At 61.3% G+C, this 19,637-nt stretch overlaps 1 protein-coding gene across 1 annotated transcript; it reads left to right on the forward strand.

Moving 5' to 3' along the window:
- Positions 1–8,028: 8,028 nt before the first annotated feature.
- Positions 8,029–16,996, forward strand: LOC104561791 (ras-related and estrogen-regulated growth inhibitor). The gene is made up of 4 exons (XM_061999902.1): positions 8,029–8,163; positions 15,290–15,346; positions 15,943–16,016; positions 16,435–16,996. The coding sequence occupies exons 1-4, from the start codon at positions 8,067–8,069 to the stop codon at positions 16,918–16,920; spliced, it is 714 nt and encodes a 237-aa protein (XP_061855886.1). The 5' UTR covers positions 8,029–8,066; the 3' UTR covers positions 16,921–16,996.
- The last annotated feature ends 2,641 nt before the right edge of the window (positions 16,997–19,637 follow it).

Raw genomic sequence — 19,637 nt, forward strand, 5'->3', positions numbered from 1 at the left:
GGTCTGGGCTCCCTGCTGGTGTTGGAAAGGGAAACCTTTAACAAAACCCCAACAAAATGAAGGGTTTGTTTAAAAACCTATGGTTTCAGCTTTGATGGAGTTGATTTGTCAGGAGCTTCGAGCAAGCCGGGATCCGTTGCTGGCTGCCAGGCTGTTCTGTGCCACCTGGGGCTGCCTCTGCCTGCTCACCTCTCTCTGGGGTTTCTGTTTTGCTGTGCATTTCAGGCTCTCAGCCGTGCCTTAAAAATACCTGAGGCTTCACTGGTGGTGGGAGAAAAGGCTTTGAGCCTGGGAGGCAGAATCTGTGTGTGTCATTGCTCAGTTGTTTGTGCCTCTGGAGGTTTCCCCACCCCAGGACTGGAGTGCACTTACGGCTGGTGCAGAGGTGGGTGTGCTCTGGAGAGATGGTTTGCCCTCTGGAAACGCTCCTTGCTCCTCACAGAATGCAGTTGCATTGCTGGGAATAGCTGAGGTGTGTTTTTCAAGTGGTGGGTGTGATTTGCTGGCAGTCCTTCTCCTCTCCTGACAAAAGCTTCTCTGTCCATGCACTGCCTGGTGGTGTCCAGCTTCAGGGAACACCCTGGGGCACAGTGTGGCCCAAAGCAACCCTGGCACTGAAGACAGCAGTGAAGCAAAGTGACTGCAGGATCCCAAATCTACTCCCAGCTCATGGTAAGTGGTGAAAATCCTTCTTAAAGATCAGCAACAGATGCAGCCGAGAGAAATGACCCTCTTACAGGAGAGCCAGAGAGTCTGTTGCATTGCAATACATCATCTGCCTGTGTGATGCCATCAGAACAACAGGCACTGGTGGCTCAGGGGCGATTTCATGCTGATTTCACAGCCTGGATGCTTGACCTACTGAGTGTCTTTTCACATCTAGGTGTCAGTATTGTCCCTCCACTTTGCCTGGAGGTCACTTGCTGAGCAGCCTGTGGAAGGCTGGGTTGAGCAGACGGCTTCAGCCGAGCTCTGCCTCTTGCTTCTGGGCTGCAATAGCAAGCAGGAGGAGTTTCCTGGAGCTTTTGGCAGGCTCTGGGGGGAGTGTCAGGGCCCCTGCAGGTGCCATGAGAAGTGTTGAGTGGGCCCTGCTCACCTGGTTGCTTCTCTGGGCAACACCTCGCTTCAAACGAGTCGGGAGGAAAGTCCACACGCAGATGTCCTCGTGCAGCCCCACTGTGACTCCCTCCCAGCACCAGCACTGCCCAGGGCCTCTGCTGAGGGAGCTGCTTGTTTGCACCCTGACTGCACCCAGGGCTGGTCCTTCCTTTCTGTCCTTCCTGGTGGTGCAGGAACACTTGAGATTAAGAGAGGTTGAAGGCTCAGAAACTGGGAGCCAGAGCCCAGTGTTGGTTCAAAAGGAAGAGCAGATGTGTTGTAGAACTGGTCTCTTGGCAAAGCCCCTGGGAATCGTGTTGAGGTGCGAGAGAGACACGGTGTGCAACGAGGGTGGCTCCAGGGCTCTGCAAGGGAGAACTCAGCCACTGTCTGGAAACGCTGGGGTTGGGTTTGAAAAGGTTACAGCTCCAGCAAACCATTCAGGCTTTGGTGAAATGCTGCCTTCAGGCTGAGGCACGAGGAGATTGGTTGGGACATTTTCTTCAGGGGGAGTCTGAAGCTTTTGGCTTTTTGCTGTTTCCAGGTGGAAGCAGAAACCCCCCCAAGTTCTCCACCAAAGTCCCAGGTCTTCATTTGGCTTCCTGTGCTGGGGGGTGGCTGCCTCTTGCTGGCTGCCACACGAGGTTTGTGACAGCTCAAGAGCAGGAATCACTCAACAAAGCAGGCTGCGGCTGCTTTTTCTCCTGTGGTAGTGGAAACGTATCTGTTGGGACAAAACATCTTGTTGGCCGGCGTGTCAGATCGGGGTGGGACTGGAGAGAGGCTGTGCCAGAGCCTCTGAAGCCGAGGCAGCCACGTGGGTTAGGGGAGAGCCAGGCCTGAGCTGCTGCCAGCTGGCACCTGGAGAACACTCCGTGGGGCTCGTCCCCCCCTGGTCTCCCCTCGCTGCTGTTTGTGTCAGCGAGGACTCGGAGCTGCCCCGAGGCACCGCACACAGAGCCGCCGCTGTCCCGGCCTCCCCTGCTCCCGGGGGTGCCACTGGCTCCCTGGCACAAGGGCAGCAGCTCTGCAGCGCTGACATTTGCCCACAACAAGGGCCTCTTGTTTCCCTGCTCGCTCAGAGCTTTGCTGGGGAGGGGCTTTGGCCCCTCCTCCCCGTTCCAGCCGATGGGATTCCAACCCTTGTCCCACCTTCCCAGTCCCTGGAGGAGTGACAGGAGGTGTTTAGCTGAGCCCTGCTTTGGTGTGGTCGTGGCTACGTGCTGCCAGGGATGAACCATGGCCTTGGTAGGGTCTTGGCCTGGAGGGACCTGGCAGACCCTCAGCCCCTGCAGAGGCAGCGCTGGACTCCGGCATCCTCCTGCCTTTGTGGGAGACAAACAGACCCTTTTGCTTTGGAGCGGGGTTGCAATAATTCAGAGGTTCTTCTGAGCCCTGAGGCGGGTTGCAGGGGGCAACGCTGCCCAGGGGCAGAGCCTGCAGCTCCCAGCTGTCTGGGTTTGGGGTTCCCATCCTGCCAGCAGCTCGGCGCGGTGCTGGAAGGGGAACGGCCCGCGCTGCCCGTCCCGCGGGACGGCTCTGCCCAGCTCGTCTCCAGAGCTCTGCCTGGACGGGTTTTCAACTACCTACATGGTGGAGTTCCTCTTCCTTCCCTTGGCAAGTGCTCCTGTGTTCTAAAATAAGCCTCCCAAGCCTCCCGTTGGCCGCAGCCGGGAGGTGTCCTGCCGTGAGGATCCGCTGCAGAGCGTCCCCCCTGCCCACACACAGCTTCTGCAGAGCAGCACCAGCTCCCCAAACCCTGCCTCTGCGCCCCGGGGGCTGCCGAGGCCGTTCAGCAGCCTGGGGCTGAGCCTTGGCTGTGCTCACTGCTGAGGCAGCTTGAGAAGTTCTCGGGACGTGTGCTTCGGGGCTCAGGGGTGGAAGGGAAATGCTGCTCACGGGCCCCTTTGGTGTGTGCTCTTCCCTGGCAGCCTCGCGAAGGCGCCTTTGAACCGTTACCTGGAGCCAGGTTGGTTGGCTCAGCGTGACCTGGACACGTTTTGGCTGCACGTTACAAACAGCGGTTGGAAACCAGCACCGAGGCAGAATGGAACCCCAGGACACTGTGCTGCTCAGGTTTCTCTTGCACTGGCAGCTTTTCTTGTCCTAGGGAAAAAAAAGGAAACAAGTCCCTTTATGAAGAAGAGAAAGGGAATGCTGCACTGCTGGGAACACGCTGCACTGCTGGGAACACACACTGCACTGCTGGGAATGCTGCACTGCTGGGAACACACGCTGCACTGCTGGGAACACACGCTGCACTGCTGGGAACACGCTGCACTGCTGGGAATGCTGCACTGCTGGGAACACACGCTGCACTGCTGGGAACACACACTGCACTGCTGGGAACACACACTGCACTGCTGGGAATGCTGCACTGCTGGGAACACACGCTGCACTGCTGGGAACACACGCTGCACTGCTGGGAATGCTGCACTGCTGGGAACACACGCTGCACTGCTGGGAACACACACTGCACTGCTGGGAATGCTGCACTGCTGGGAACACACACTGCACTGCTGGGAATGCTGCACTGCTGGGAACACACGCTGCACTGCTGGGAACACACGCTGCACTGCTGGGAATGCTGCACTGCTGGGAACACACGCTGCACTGCTGGGAACACACGCTGCACTGCTGGGAATGCTGCACTGCTGGGAACACACGCTGCACTGCTGGGAACACACACTGCACTGCTGGGAATGCTGCACTGCTGGGAACACACGCTGCACTGCTGGGAACACACGCTGCACTGCTGGGAATGCTGCACTGCTGGGAACACACGCTGCACTGCTGGGAACACACGCTGCACTGCTGGGAATGCTGCACTGCTGGGAACACACGCTGCACTGCTGGGAACACGCTGCACTGCTGGGAATGCTGCACTGCTGGGAACACACGCTGCACTGCTGGGAACACACGCTGCACTGCTGGGAACACACACTGCACTGCTGGGAATGCTGCACTGCTGGGAACACACACTGCACTGCTGGGAATGCTGCACTGCTGGGAACACACGCTGCACTGCTGGGAACACACACTGCACTGCTGGGAATGCTGCACTGCTGGGAACACACGCTGCACTGCTGGGAACACACGCTGCACTGCTGGGAATGCTGCACTGCTGGGAACACACGCTGCACTGCTGGGAACACACGCTGCACTGCTGGGAATGCTGCACTGCTGGGAACACACACTGCACTGCTGGGAATGCTGCACTGCTGGGAACACACGCTGCACTGCTGGGAATGCTGCACTGCTGGGAACACACACTGCACCTCTGGGAACGCTGCACTGCTGGGAACACACACTGCACCTCTGGGAACGCTGCACTGCTGGGAACACACACTGCACCTCTGGGAACGCTGCACTGCTGGGAACACACACTGCACTGCTGGGCCCGGGCTGCACAAAGCCCTGGCAGAGCCAGAGGAGCGTGGCTGGTGAGCCTGGCCGTGAGCAGGCCCTGGGACTAGGTGCCTTTCATCTATTTTCTCTCTCCCTATTTATAGCCCATGGGAGAGGCAACTGCCCTGTGCTGCTCCCACTGCCCCTCAGCCCCGCTGCTGCTGCAGCTCACACAGCCCCAGCAAGGGCTGCTTTGGGTGAAGCTGCTGAGGAAGGGGAAGGCCCTGGAGTGCCAGGGCACCTTTTAATTGCAGGCTGGCTTTGCTATAGCAACAGAAGCTGTGTTATTGACAGGGCTGTGTGGCTTCAGTTCTTGGAGAGCATTCCCTGATGGCTCTGTCCCAGGTTAACCCTCGAGGGGCCTGTGAGTGGCGGGGCTGGCTGGTGCTGCCTCCAGAGGAACAGCGCTCCTGCAGCCCTTAATGAGTGACAATGACATCTGACACGCAGGGTCTGAGCCCTGTGGAGGCTCAGCAGAGGAGCTGGAGCTGGGAAATACCTTGGTCATCTTTGGACACAGAGTGCAGGCTCCGAGCTCTCGACTCGCTGTTGAGTTGGCTGCTGCACAGATCCCCCAGCAGCCCACCCTTCACGTCATCTAACAGAGAGAACAGGGGCTGGCTTGGATTTCATCTTCCTCTTCTACATAAAAACAAGCACACCCTCTTCTCTTTCTTCCAGAAGCAGCAAAGCTCAGTCTCTGTTGGAGCTCCCAAAGGAGCTGATGATCCAGCAGGGACTGAGTGTGGACACGGCTGCGGGCTCCTGAGACCTGAGGCTGCAGCCTGAGCTGCTCCGGTTCTTTTGTCTGCTGTAGGACAGCTTCTTCTTTCTGCTGGGTTTTTTCTCTGCAGGGACATGATTCATGGGTGCCTTTGGCCTCTTTCCCAGTGCAGACTCCACATCTTTAAAAAACAGCAAGTATGGAAGAGCCTGACCACAAATATTTTGACAGAAAGCAGCGTCAGCTGCCCCCGCTCCCATCTGGCCCCAGCGCAGGTGAAGGAGCTGGAGGTGGCTCCAAGTCCCCTTTCCATCATCCTCCAGCTGCGAGGCCCCTGGGCAAACCCTGGGGATGGCACCGCTGCCCAACACACGGCTGGGGAGGCACGTGGGCTCCCCACCATGCCAGGGAGATGTGTGTGAAGGGAGGAGGAGTTCCTCTGGGTAGTCCCCAGATGTGCTGTCAGGGCTGTCCCCCCACCAGCTCCGGGGCCCAAACCAACCTTTTCCTGCAGAAGACAAAAGGTGTCAGAGCTGGTTTTCCTCTGAGGGGGGCTCTCAGCTCCTGGGCTCACAGGAGGGGCTGCAGCAGCACGTGGTTACAGCCCTGGGGCCAGCAGCTCTCAGGGCTGGAGGAGAGCAGGACACTGGGAGCTGCAGCACTCTGGGGTTTGCCCACCTCAAGCAAGGATGAGAAAGAAACCAACACACACCAAGTTCTGGTGCAGGTCAGGCTGCTCCCATCTCTGTTTTTGAGGTAAGTGGGGTAACCCTGGAGGGAGAGAAGCAAGTTGGATGCAAACTGGCCAGAGATGGTTCTCCTTCAAAGCTCTGCCTACGCAGCTCTTCAGTCTGCTCCCCTGTCCTGGAGGCTGAGCAAGTACAGGTCATCTTCACAGGAGCTCCCCCTCTCCCACACCTCTGTGGGCTCTTTGTGTTTCAGTAGCAGGTCCCAGAGCTGCCCTGGAACACCTCTGTGCTCCCCAGCAGGAGCCCTCAGGGGAGCAGGGCAGTGAGGGTAAAACAACAAAAGAGTGGTTGCTGCCCGAGGGATCTTTCTTGAGCTTGATGGGCTTAGCAAAAGGTCGCCCTGGAAGATGCTTTCTGCATGCTGACAGCATCTACCATGAATCTCCAGCGTGGTTTCTTCTGTGTAGGGTAAGGCTGAGCTCTGCCTCCCCTCAGGCTGCCCCTGTGAAGCCTCGTTGGGTTGGAAGTGTCTTGGAGCCCTTGGCCGCCTCCAGGCAGGACCCTGCCGGCCCCTTCCCACCTGCCACGCGGCTGAGGTGGAGTTCCCCTGGCTTCTCACCACTTTCTTTGTCACAGAACTTGCAGGGAAAGTGTTTTCTCCCGAGTGGTGTTGGGAGGGAGGCGCAGGACAGAGCACTTGGTCACAGGCCTCTCGTTTCCTTAGGAAAAGGGGCTAAAAATAGGAGAGGAACAGAACGGAGGCTCCTTGACACCCCCCCTGTGCCTTCCACAGCTGGGAACAGGCTTTGTGCTGACATCTGAGGTTTATTGCTCTTGCTGGTGTCTTCTGGGCCCCAGATGCAGCCCAGCCCTGCAACGTGTCTCGGCAGCTTGGCGAGGCAGCGCGGGAACACGGCGGCTGCGAGCGGCTCATGCCCAGAGGGACGTGTGGGGAGGCACATGGCAGCCTGTGCTGGCCAGGGCAGCGCCTGGGGGGCTGTTTGCTGTCCCAGGGCTCCCCTGCTCCAGGCAGAGCCCTGCCCTGGCACCATTAACAGCCCCAGCTCTCCGCTGGCAGCAGCACTGTGGTCTGGGACCCTTCTCCCCAAGGTGAGGCACCCACTTGGGTGCCGGTTGGGTGCCGGTTGGGTGCTGGTTAGGTGCTGGTGTCTTCTGCCAGCATCAGAAACATTTCATTTTCGACTCCTGACACAATCTATCAACGTGGGGCAGGTTTTGTGTTACCCTGAGCACTGTCCAAGGCGGTGTGGGTGGTCTGTGCACCCGGGATGCTCAGGCAGAGAGATCCTCGTGCCAGAGAAATGACTAAAGCCTTTGAAAGGAAACCCAATGCTGAGCACAGGCATTTGCTCTGGGCCCTGGCTCAGGTCTCTGACAGAGCTGGCAGCGCTGGTGGCATCTGTGTCCAGGACAAGCTGTGTCCTGGGGTGTGCTGAGGACAGTGGAGGTGTTGCACACACCCCCACACACCAGCCCTTGCTCTGGCTGCACCCTCACGCTGTTGTTTAACAGCCTCACAGTGCTGCTTGCACCAAAGCACAGGGGAGGTTTGGGTCCAGGCCTGATGTGAAGTCTCAGCTCTTTGGTGCTGGTGGGGATTTGGTCCCTGCTCTGTGTGGAGCCAGCATGCTCTCCTGGCCTTGCAGTGCTCCCAGCCAGCCCTGTGAGGGGAGCTGGGGCTGCACCTGAGGGATGGGATGAGAGGAAAGGCTGGGGGCTAAGCCAGCTTCTCCGGGCTTGGCTTCTTTTGCTGGGACCCCATGCAGGGCTTGGGGGCCAGGCAGCACCCGTGTTTCCTTGTCTGAGGAGCTGCTGCCCTGCTTCTCCACTCTTTCCCCGCTTTGTCCCTTTGATGTGAGCAGCTCCCCGCGGCCCTCGCAGAAGGACTCCCCCCGCAGCTGCCGGTGTGCGGGGAAACTGAGGCACGACGCCCGGGCTGCCCGGCGCCTGCGGAGGGGTGGGGAGGGAAAATGAGGAGGAGGAGAGCGGCGGTTGGGAACCGCCTGCACCGAGCCCGGGGCTGAGCCCGGCCCGGCCCTCGGGGCGGAGCTGGCGGAGCAGCGCCCGGCGGAGCGGGGAACGCGGCGGAGCCCCGGCCCCGGCCCCGGCCCCTTCCCGGCCCCGGCATGAGCTTCCCGCGGCCGCTGCGCCGCTCCGTCAGCCTCAGCCCGGGCCGGACCCTGCGCCTCGTCGTGCTGGGGCAGAGCGCCGTGGGCAAGACAGGTAGGACGGGGCTGTGCGGTACCCCGCTGCATCCCCCTCCCCGGGCGTCCCCCCGGGTCTCCTTCCCCGGGAACAGGCTCCGAGCCGCGCAGGGCTGCGGCCGCGGCGGAGCAGCCCCGGGGGTCGTTGGAGAAAGCCGGGACGGGGCAGGGGCTCGGCGTCGCCCTCGAGCCCGGGGCGGGGGCCCGGGGCGGCTCTGGGGAGCGGAGGCTGAGCTCCGGCTCGTGCTTTGCCGTGTGCTTTGGGTTCGCCGCCTGCGCGTTTCGGGGGGCGCGGGGTCTGCGCCGCGTTGGAGCAGCGGCTTTAGTTCCGCTCGAGGAAAAGTCCCTTTCCCAGCGCTCCGCTCAGCGCTCGCCAGCGGCGAGGATGGGGATTTGGGATGCCGACCCGGCGGCACCCGAGCTCCCTCCTGCCCGGGGCTCACCCTGCCAGCCCTCCGCGCTCCTCCGTGCCGGGCTGGGAGCGCCCCGGCCCCGCAGCATCCCCCGTGCCGGCGGCGGGCGAGGACGGGGGGCGCGCACGTCGGTTTTACCGCAGCGGGACGGGGAGTTGCGCGGCTCACGGCCGGGACACCGCGCCCTTGGGGACAGGGCATCGTCCCGCTGGCATCGCGCCGCGCTGGGGGCACCTCAGCGGCACCTCAGAGCGGCAGCTCTGGCTCTCGGCTGCCCTTGGGAGTTGCGTTTTCCATATACAGTAACCAGCGGAGCCTCTTGCCCGGCGCTGGCGAAAAACCGTCGTTTCCCTGATGAAATTAAAGGAGGCGACTCCCAGCTGTCGATGGGCAGCTCGGCACCGGGGAGGGGGAGCACGATCGGGGGAGGGGGAGCACGATCGGGGGAGGGGGGGCCCTGGGCAGATGGAGCCACCGGCGACGGATGTACAAAGTGTACGAAGCGCTTTGGCTCAGCCCGTCCCCGCCTCCCCCCGAATCCTCCCCCCGCCCCCCGGCCCGAGCAGCCGCGGAGCCGGCGCCGGGGGCTTCGCGCCCCTCCCGCGGGCTGGGGAGCGGCCGCCGCGTCTCCTCCGGACCGTCGCATCCTGCTGAGGGGCTTGCCAGGACCCTCCAGCCGGGCTGGGCCCCGGTGCCCTCCTGAGAAGCGGGGGTGGGCATCGTGTGGGGCTCGTCGGCAGGGTCTGCCCTGCGACCGCCGGGCCCTGTGCGTGTCTGCAGCTGCGTGTCCCGCGGCAGGGCTCGCTCTTTGCCATCCCCTCGGGCTGAAGCCGGGGCAGAGGGGAGAGGCAGGGCACTGCAGGAGCGGGGAGCAGCCCCTGGGAACGGCGGGCAGGCGATGCCCCGCGGGCTGGCCGCTGCCCCGACGCGCGGCTCCGCCGTCCCCGAGCCCGCGGCTGCTGCCCCGCACGGCCCGTCCTGCACAGGGACAGCGTGTCAGCCTCACCGGCTGCTCTGCCCGGCCTGGCGGGTCTGACCCGCTGCTGCTGAGCCAAACCGAGCCAGGGGAGAGGAAACCTCGCTTTTAGGACAAGGGGAAACGGGCTGCAGCTGCCCCAGGGGAGGCTGAGGCTGGAGCTGAGGCTGAGCTGTTTCCTTGAGAGGGGTGTCAGCCCTGTGCCAGGCTGCCCAGGGAGCTGGGGCAGTGCCCAGCCCTGGAGGGACCCCAGAGCCGTGGGGCTGAGGTGCTGAGGGTCAGTGCTGGGCTGGGGGTGGGCTCCAGCAGGGTGTGATGTGTAGGGATCCCCTGTTTTAGGGAGGGGAAGCAGGGGAGGCTGAAGGTGGGTTCTGTCTGAAGCCATCCCTGAGCTGCCAAGCTGCTGGTGTTGGCAGCAGGTGAGTGGACCCTGTGCTGGGGCATCAGCTGGGTGACTGTTGGCATCTCCCCCCTGGGAAGCAGAAGCTGGGTTAGGAGTGCTGAGGGGTGAGGGTGTGAGCGACTGAAGGGGTGATTAAAACTCAGTCAGCTGCAACGGGGGAAAGACCCCACAGTTCTCAGCATAAGAGTTCGAGGGTTTGGAGCTGTTGGGAAACCTTCAAGATGTGGTGAGGTCCCAGGTCCTCTGAGCAGGGCCAGGTTTGGGCACAGCCCCTGTCAGCAGCAGGAAGCTTTGCTTTGGGCTGTGTCAGTCACCTGCAGCAGGCTGCAAACATCACAGCCAGAGCTTGCCTCAGCTTCTGCCTTCTGCTGTTGCTGCTGGCTGGGGCAAACTCTGCTGTGCTCCAGAGAGAGGTTCTGCTTGTGAAACACACCCTGGGTGCTGGGAGCTGGGTGCTGGGAGCTGGGAGCTGGGTGCCATCCGTGTTGTGCAGAGGCATAACCAGAGCAGCATGTGGGCGAGCCCAAGCCCGAGCCTGGAGCTGCCCCAGCCTTGCCACAGCAGCTTAATCCCAACCTCATTCCTACAGACCAAACCCAAGGCACAATTAACCCTTTCAGCTTTGGGCACTTGGGTTACTGATGTTCAGGCCTGGGGGTGGGGGGGGAAATTCCTTCCTCCCAAGGCTGTGTGGAGGTGCTGGTGCCTTTCTGCCTCCATCCACTGCTTCCCATTGGCAGCTCTGCTCCTGTTGTTGCTCTCCAGCCAGTTTTTAATCAATGTAACTGGCTCCTCTTCTCACACACCACCATGAGCTCGGGCTTTGGGTGTCTGCCGAAAGCATGACGCACAGTCAGGTGCTTTCTAGAAACTGAGCCCAGCCCGTCTCCATCATCTGGGGGCCTCTTTGAAGATGCTGATAGGAGCCTCCTGCAGAACCCCTGGGCATCTCCACAGAGCAGCTTGGCTAAATTACTTCCAGAAGCTAAAAGCTTCTTCCAGCAGATCCCTTCTCTGATGGGCAGGGTTTGAATCCCAGAGGCAGCTTGGCAGGTGAGAGGACAGTGAATCCCCCAAATGGGCAGGTGCAGGGGGCCAGGAAGAGCTGAGCTGCCTGTGGCTGAGGTCCCGGGGCTGGAGAAGCTCAGGGGAGAAGCCACATTCCTGGGGCACATGCAGATCCCGACCAGCACCGTGTGGGTGTGCAAGGAGCTGATGGCTGCCTGGGACAAGCTGCCCCCAAACTGGTGTGAGGAAAGCAAGCTCGGTGTGAGAGGGCATCAGTCCTGCTCAGTGTCAGGCTCTCAGCAGCATCCCCTGGTTTGGAGGGGATTTAATACCGTGTGCTGGTTCTGGTGAGGTTTGTTCTCCCTTTGCACTGCTGCTCTGTCTCCTTCCCCCTGCCGTGCCAGCTCCTGGTGTTGTGCTTCCCCATCCTGTCCCTCCTGGGCTCTGCACTCCTGCCTTGCTCTCCCTGGGTGGTTTGTTCCCCCTTCCCACTCACTTTCTGCGATTTTTCCTTCCTGCTCTCAGCCTCTGCGCTGCCTTTCACTCCCATTCCCCGACCCATTACTGCCATTAACACCTCCAAGGGCTTAAGCATCGCGTCCATTAGCTGTGCTCCCACCTCTCTCTGCGCCAGCAAATCACACCCAGGCACCCAGGATGCGTCTTCAAAGCAGCTGCACTCAAAAGCCCAGCATTGGCAAAAGGCCACGTGGAGGGTTTTGCTCTGGGGGAGCGTTTCTGGGCACTCAGGCAGCCTGGAAGGTCACTTGGATTAGCTCAGACCTCGAGGACCAAGTGCGAAGATCAGTTGTGTTGCCTCGCTCTTCCCAAAGGCAAAACCCAACGTCTTGCAAGGGGCTTTGTGCTGCTGCTGCCTTTCCTCCCTGGGGAAGACCTGAGGGCAGGAGGCAAGCTCTGCAAGGCTGGAGGGCTGCTCCTGGGGCTGGCAGCGCTTGCCAAGCCCACCCTCTCACATCCTATGGGCAACTCCCTGCAGAAGGATATTCTGGAAGGTGGGATAGAGATGAAGGTGAGTAGAAAAATGAGCCTTTATCCTTGGCCAGGGGGTCCTTAGCCAGCAGAAGGGGATCTCAGGAGCTGCAGCTGATCACCTGCACTGATCTCTTCCCAAGGCTGCGCCGCTCCTCCTCGTCTCTCCAGTGTCTGCCCTTCAGCCTGAGCATTGCAGCCCCCTCACAGCTCTCTTGGGGCTGTTTTCTGGGGTGCTTGGGGCTGTGTGTGGGGGGAAAGTCCAGTAAAATGTCTCCCTCCCTCTGCCCTTGGGATGCTGCTCACCTCCCTGCGCTCTCTGGCCTGAGCCTCTCACCAGTGGCTCAGTAGCCTCCCCTCTGCTTCTGCCCATTTCCACAAGCACCAGCCTCCTCTTGTCACCTCCCAGGGTGTGGGCACAGGTCCTGCCATGGCCCCAGGAGCCGCTGCGGTGCTGGGGGAGCCTCCCCTGTGTGCCAGCTCTGGAGCAGGAGGCTGTGATAAAGCCCTTATCAGAGCAGGGATAGATGGGGTTGTGTGGCCCTTTGGTGCCCTGTCAGCAGGAGGGACAGGCTTGGCACAGCCTGATGCCCTGTCAGCAGGAGGGACAGGGACCCTCTGGCTGCCTCCCTGCCCCTCTCGGGCCAGCAGCATTTTCAGCACCTCCAAATCGTTTTGTTGCTTAGAAAGTCTTTGCTTTTCCCCCTCATTTGCCAGCTGAGCTCAGCCCTCTCTGCTAACCCCAGGGCTGGAAATACCCACCTGGAGACCTCTCAGGATGGCAAAGCTTTTGCTGCCCCTTATGGAAAAATACCAGGAGCCTCTGGTTGGGGTTTTTATTGCAGAGAGCCTGCCCACCTCAAACAAGCCCTGGCTCTGGAGCTGAGTCCTGGCTCCTTCAGCCTGGCCTGATGGAGAGAGATGATGAGAGGCAGCACTTTTCCCCAGCCAGGAGAAAGCCTTTGGCACGTTTGATGGAGCTGTTGGGCAAACGTCCAGCGTGGGCAGCGCTGCCCCCAGCCCAGCATTAGAGGCTAATTGGGGCTTCTCATCTCCCAGCCTCTGGCACAGGGAGATGTGGGAATTGGATGAGAGGGGATTAATTGCCAGTGCTGCTGCTGCTCCTGCCTTGCCCTGCCCTTGCAAGGAGGAGAAATTGGGCCAAATGCTTGTGTGATCTCTGTCTTGCTGCTGTGCTGGCAGATGGAAGGGCCAGGAGGGGTTTTGCAGCCGGGAGTTCCCTCATCCCCTGCCAGGAGCAGCACTGGCTGCAGGGATGGAACTGAGCCACTGCTCCCTGCTGCCCCTTGTCCCTGTGCTGAGGAGCTGAACTCCTGGCTGGGTCCTGTGTGCCCTGGGCAGGTTAACCAAGCAGTGCTGCAGTTCCCTGGGGCAGGTTAACCAGGCAGTGCTGCAGTTCCCTGGGGCAGGTTAACCAGGCAGTGCTGCAGTTCCCTGGGGCAGGTTAACCAGGCAGTGCTGCAGTTCCCTGGGCTGGGGCAGGTTAACCAGGCAGTGCTGCAGTTGCCCTGGGCTGGGGCAGGTTAACCAGGCAGTGCTGCAGTGCCCTGGGCTGGGGCAGGTTAACCAGGCAGTGCTGCAGTGCCCTGGGCTGGGGCAGGTTAACCAGGCAGTGCTGCAGTTCCCTGGGCTGGGGCAGGTTAACCAGGCAGTGCTGCAGTGCCCTGGGCTGGGGCAGGTTAACCAGGCAGTGCTGCAGTTCCCTGGGCTGGGGCAGGTTAACCAGGCAGTGCTGCAGTTCCCTGAGGCAGGTTAACCAGGCAGTGCTGCAGTGCCCTGGGCTGGGGCAGGTTAACCAGGCAGTGCTGCAGTTGCCCTGGGCTGGGGCAGGTTAACCAGGCAGTGCTGCAGTTCCCTGAGGCAGGTTAACCAGGCAGTGCTGCAGTGCCCTGGGCTGGGGCAGGTTAACCAGGCAGTGCTGCAGTTGCCCTGGGCTGGGGCAGGTTAACCAGGCAGTGCTGCAGTGCCCTGGGCTGGGGCAGGTTAACCAGGCAGTGCTGCAGTGCCCTGGGGCAGGTTAACCAGGCAGTGCTGCAGTGCCCTGGGCTGGGGCAGGTTAACCAGGCAGTGCTGCAGTGCCCTGGGGCAGGTTAACCAGGCAGTGCTGCAGTGCCCTGGGCTGGGGCAGGTTAACCAGGCAGTGCTGCAGTTGCCCAGCCCCGTGCAGGCTGGCTGCAGTGTCGGGGCCGGCCATGCAGCACAGTTGAGCTGACACACTGAGCTCAGCGCCGGAGGCCAGCGAGGGGATCACTCACCCGGCAGAAAACTTAAGCCTGGGCATAAATCTTTGCAGGATCAAAGCCAGAAAATGCCATTTATCAGCCCCAACCACGCAAGGCAGTGAATTCCACGTGTGAGCAGCCGCCCTCGCCGCTGCTGACGCACGGGCAGCTTTGGGCAGAGGTGCCACAGGCCTCATCCTCTGCCCAGGGCATCCCCTCGCCTGCTGCGTTCCTGTCCTCCGTGCAAATGCTTGCAAAGCACCTGCAAAAGCCATCCAGGCTTTTCCAGGGGCTTCCAGTGGAGTTTTGTTGGGATGCTCAATGCCTGTGAGCTCTGGAAGCGTTTCAGGCTGTGGGGGGAGCTGGCAGCAAGGCAGGTAAAGCAAGACCGGGGCCAGCCTGCACAGGGCTGTGTGTCCACTGAGGGCTTTGGGGGCAGAGAAGAGGGCTTGTAACAGAGAATCACAGAATCACTTTGGTTGGGAAAGCCCTTGGAGCTCCTGGAGTCCACCCCCTGCCCAGCCCAGCACTGACCCACAGCCCTCAGCACCTCAGCCCCACAGCTTTGGGGTCCCTCCAGGGCTGGGCACTGCCCCAGCTCCCTGGGCAGCCTGGCACAGGGGCTGACACCCCTCTCAGGGAAACAGTTCTGCCTCAGCTCCAACCTCAGCCTCCCCTGGGGCAGCTGCAGCCCCTTTCCCCTTGTCCTGTCACTGACCCCAGCTCCCTGCAGCCTCCTGTCAGGGAGTGTCAGAGAGTGCTGCTGTCTGCCCTCAGCCTCCTCCTCTGGTCCAAGGCATCCACCCAGGCAGCTGTGTCCCTTTGCCAGTCTGCTTCACCTCCAGCCTTTGCTCCAGGACGTGGCCCTTGGCTGCTTTATCCCAGCCAGGCAGCGTGCCCGCTGTGCAGCCCTGACCCAGCCTCTCTGGGCACCTTTGCAGCTGCATTTCCCAGCCCTGCAGTGCCCTGCCCTCACGAGCCGTGCCCACGGCTGCCAGCCTGTCCTCTCCCAGGAGGCTGGGACAGCTCCTTGCTCCATCCCTCCCGCCTCAGCTCCTCTGCAGTTGGATCTGACAGCTTTAACTGGGTTTGTTGTGGGTTTTCTTTCACAGCACTGACTGTAAGATTCATCACCAGGAGATTCATTGGAGACTACGACCCAACCCTGGGTAGGTAAAGTCCTTCTTCTCGCTGCTTGGGCTCAGCTCTGGTGCTCCCAGCAGAGCCCACTGCTCCCACACCCTCACCACATCCCCTGCTCTTCCTGCTCAGCCAGGCTGGTAGCACCACAGCCAGCAGCCACCGTGGCACCTCCCTGGCTTTGGCATCCTCTTTGCCCTCTCTGTTGGCTTTTGGCCAAGGGAAGCCCAGCGTGCTCAGTCAGCCTGCAGCAATGTGCTGTGACTTCAAGGGGGCAGGAGGTATCTGAGCCACTGGAGCAGTGGCTGATGCTTTCCTGTCTTCTGGGGTTTGGGGTTTTTTTTTTGCCCTTGGGTTTGGGGTTTTTGAGGGCACTGGAGTCACGTCCCTGCCGAAGTGCCCCAGCAATGAGCTCAGGCTGCCTCTGCGTCCTCCTGCCCAGCTCCTGCAGCCACCCAGGGGCTGGGACTCTGGGGAAGTGTCTGTGTTGCTCTAACCCGGCTGGGTCTCGGTTCGAGGCGTGGGCTCAAGTAAAGGCTCTGGGGCCGTGGGTTGCAGCAGGTGAAAAGAGACCTGTCCAGTGTTTGGGAGCTGCTGACACACTGCCCTGTCTGTCCTCCCCCAGAGATGATTTACAGGCACATGGCCGTCATTGACGGGGACATGGTGCACTTTGAGATCCTCGACACGGCCGGACAGGTGAGCTCACGCTGCTGCATCGCTGCAGCCCTGGGGAAACCACTGGGGAACAGAGGAAGAGGAGGCTGGGGGGAGGCAGGAGCTCGCTCTGACACTCCCTGACAGGAGGCTGCAGTGAGCTGGGGGTCGGGCTCTGCTCCCCAGTAACAAGTGACAAGAGGAGGGCCGGGGGAGGCTGAGGCTGGAGCTGAGGCAGAGTTGTTCCCCTGAGAGGGGTGTCAGCCCCTGTGCCAGGCTGCCCAGGGAGCTGTGGCAGTGCCCAGCCCTGGAGGGATCCCAGAGCCGTGGGGCTGAGGTGCTGAGGGCCGTGGGTCAGCGCTGGGCTGGGCAGGGGCTTTTCCCTCGGGAGCTTTTCCAGGCTGTGCTGGATCTGGGAGGTGGTGTGTCCCTGCTGCTCACAGTGTGTGTGCCCTGGCAGGAGGAGGATTCCCTGCAGATCGAGGAGAAGATCAAGTGGGGCGATGGCTTCGCTGTGGTGTACTCGGTGACGGACAGGTGCAGCTTCGACGAGGTGATGCGGCTCTGCTTCCTCATCAACCACATCCACGGCAGCCCCAAGCGCAGCGGCGGCAGCGAGCAGCCCCCCGTCGTCATCGTGGCCAACAAGAAGGACTTGCAGTTCGACAGGATGGTGTCCACAGAGGATGGGCAAAACCTCTCCAAAGCCCTGAAGCTGCCTTTCTACGAGATCTCCACCCGGGACAGCTACGAGGAGACCGTGGTGGTGTTCAACAGCCTCTACCAGGAGCTGATGAGACAGGGGCATTTCTCCCCGGGCTCCTTCAAGCGCAGGACGGTGTCGAAGCTGATGGAGAAGATCCCCAAGATGCAGGCCAGCTCCACCCTGGGCTCGGCGGGCAGGAGCCTCAGCTTTAACTCCTTCAGGGACTACATCCCCGAGTGAGCGTCCCGGGGCGAGCTGGGACCGGGGCAGGACTCTCGTGGGGCTGTGCTGGCTCCCAGGAGGGGCAGGGGAAGAGCTGGGGAGGGTGGCAGTGGGGCACAGCTGCCTCCTCAAGCCCGTGGGTGTTCAGGCTTTGTGTGAGCAGGGAAGATGTTCTTTGTCCGTCACAGCCCCCTGCTCCCTCTGCACGGCCCAAGGCAGGAGCGAATGGGACTTCAGTGACGCTGTGTTGTCCTTTGGAGGCTCAGAAGTGTTTTGGTGGGGATCAGACCCAGCACAGACACGTCTGTGTGGGTTTTCTCCCTCCCTAAGGAAGCTGGCTGGGCCTGGCTGTGCCCCACACTGTGCACCCACAGGCTGGGGGGACCCCAGGGGCTGTGCTGGCTCCGGGCTGTCGTCAGCCGTCCCTGGCCTGGGGCAAACGGGACGTTGCTTGTGCTGCTCGCTGGTGCTGGTGGGTAAAATCTGCTGCCTGCTCAATTCCTGACAATTCAGCTGGGCTGGGGGTGGGGGGCAGCACCCTCCTCCACAGCAGAGCTGGGGCCCTTCTCCCTCCTGGGCTGGCACCGAGGTTAAAAGCAAAACAGGGATCTGTTTACACTGGGAGGGGAACAAAAAGGCCTGTTAATCCCTGGCTTCACTAAAAGCCATGTTTTAAGGTTTGAGGCTCCTTGGCACACTCTGCTTTAACAGCACTGTCAAGAGAATCCCGGGCAAAGGGCAGCAAAGGCAGCAGATGCTGCTGCTCCTCGGCGCTGTGCTGGAGGTGCTGCGCCTTCCCTTTGCATCTCCCTGTGGCTCAGGGCAGCCCGTCTCCCAGGGGAGGCAAAGCAGACAGGCAGAGCTTCTGATGCACAGTGAAGCCTCAGCCTGAGACCTCCCTTCTCCCTGCTGCAGGGTCTGTACTCCCAGGGCAGCTGCCCCTTTGCCCTTGAGCCAAACCATGGGCAGCAGTTGGAAGCACAGATGCAAGGGAGCTGGTGCCAGGAGGTGCGAGCGGTGCTCCTTGCAGGGATCCCCTTCTCTGCTTATTAATTGGCCCATCCCTGAAGGGAAAATTGCTGTGGCCTGAACATTTGTGACTTGGCAGGGAAGGAGCAGGAAGGAGTGGAGCTGGCAGCCAGTGGCACCTCCTGCAGCATCCTCCCTGTCCTGCTGATGGAAGGGACTGGGCTGTAGGACCTGAGGGGTGACCCATGTCACAGCATCACAGAATCAGAGAATGGTGGGGGCTGGAAGGGCCCTGCAGAGCTGCTGCAGCCCCAGCCCCTGCTCCAGCAGGTTCCCCTGGCTCAGGAGGCACAGGAACGTGTCCAGGTGGGGTTGGAAACCTCCTGAGGAGCCTCCACACCCTCCCTGGGCAGCCTGGGCCAGGGCTCCCTCCCCTCAGCACCAAAGGACTTGCTCCTCCTGGGCCAGGGGAGCTGTTTGTGTCCCAGCCTGTGCCCGTTACCCCTTGCCCTGGCACTGGCCACCACACCCCAAACACTGGCCCCAGCCTCCTGCCACCCACCCTGTAGGGACTGAGCAGCATTGCTGAGGTGCCCCTGAGCTCAGGCTTCTCTCCTGCAGCTGAGCAGCCCCAGGGCTGCAGCCTTTGCTCCTCACACACGTGTCCCAGCCCCTCAGTATCTTGGTGTCCCTGCACTGGCCTGTCTCCAGCAGCTCCCTGTCTCTCCTGAGCTGGGCAGCCCAGCACTGGCCACAGGGCTCAGGATGAGGCCTCAGCAGGGCAGAGCAGAGGGGGAGGAGAAGCTCTCTCACCCTGCTGCCCACACTCCTTCATGCCCTCCGGGATGCCTTTGGTTTCCTTGCCCACGAGGGCTCGTTGCTGCTCATGTTTACTTTGCTGCCCACCAGAACATTCAGATCCCTCTCCTGGAGCTGCTCTCCAGCAGGTCACAGCCCACGTCCCATCGTCTGCTGCTGCAGCCTCTGACAATAAAAGCCGAGCTGGTGCCTGCCTGTGATGCTCTTGTGCCTGTGCCTGTGGGGACGGGGTCATTTTATCCAGCTTTCCCCTGCAGGGACACTGCCAAAGGGGTGCTTGGCAGGGAATCACCCTTTAGATCAGGCTGGGCACCTTCTGCCTGAGCCCCAGCACCGTGTGCCTCCCCGGCTCTCTCCCTCCCTCAGTGATGGGGGAAGGGTGACAGAGCTGTGTCTGTGTGTGCAGCCTGTGCAGGGGCTTCCCCCGGAGCATCACAGCCCAGGCAAACCCCTTACCCCAAAGCCCAGGGAGCCCCTGCCCACCTTTCAGCCCACAGCCTCTCAGCTGCTGTAATCAGCAGGAAAGCACAGCAGCAGGCTCAGCTGCTCTCAGAGGCCAGGGGCAGCTCCTCAGGGTCACTGCTCATTGGTGGAAGTGACTGCTGGGGCAGTTTCCCTCTGCAGATAAAAAGTCTGGAGGGGAGCAGGTTCATCATAGGTGGGAAAAAGCTTGGTGGGGAGAGTTCCTGTGTGGGGATGTCAGAGGTTAAAGGTGCCCTTGGGGGGCTGCCCTGGGGCAACCCCATAAATCCTAAGTCCTTGTGGTGGGGCCTGTGCAGGGCTCAGGCAAGAGAAGAGGAGGAGGAAGAAGAAAAGAAGAGGAGGAAGAAGAAGGTCTCTGCCTTCCTCAGAGCAGAGCCTGCAGCTTTAGAGGCTCAGGAAGGTGGGTTAAAGCCAGGTCCCTGGAGAGGAGGTGCCCAGACCTCTGCTTTGTAGTTCCTTTGGGA

This window comes from Colius striatus, chromosome 7 (genome assembly GCF_028858725.1).
Source record: "Colius striatus isolate bColStr4 chromosome 7, bColStr4.1.hap1, whole genome shotgun sequence".
NCBI lineage: Eukaryota > Metazoa > Chordata > Aves > Coliiformes > Coliidae > Colius > Colius striatus.

Excerpts from the sequence above, each read along its gene's own strand:
- LOC104561791 (XM_061999902.1), top strand. The coding sequence starts at position 8,067 with ATGAGCTTCCCGCGGCCGCTGCGCCGCTCCGTCAGCCTCAGCCCGGGC. Across the intron at positions 15,347-15,942 it reads AGACTACGACCCAACCCTGG|AGATGATTTACAGGCACATG; the intron begins GTAGGTAAAGTC and ends GTCCTCCCCCAG. Across the intron at positions 16,017-16,434 it reads TCCTCGACACGGCCGGACAG|GAGGAGGATTCCCTGCAGAT; the intron begins GTGAGCTCACGC and ends GTGCCCTGGCAG.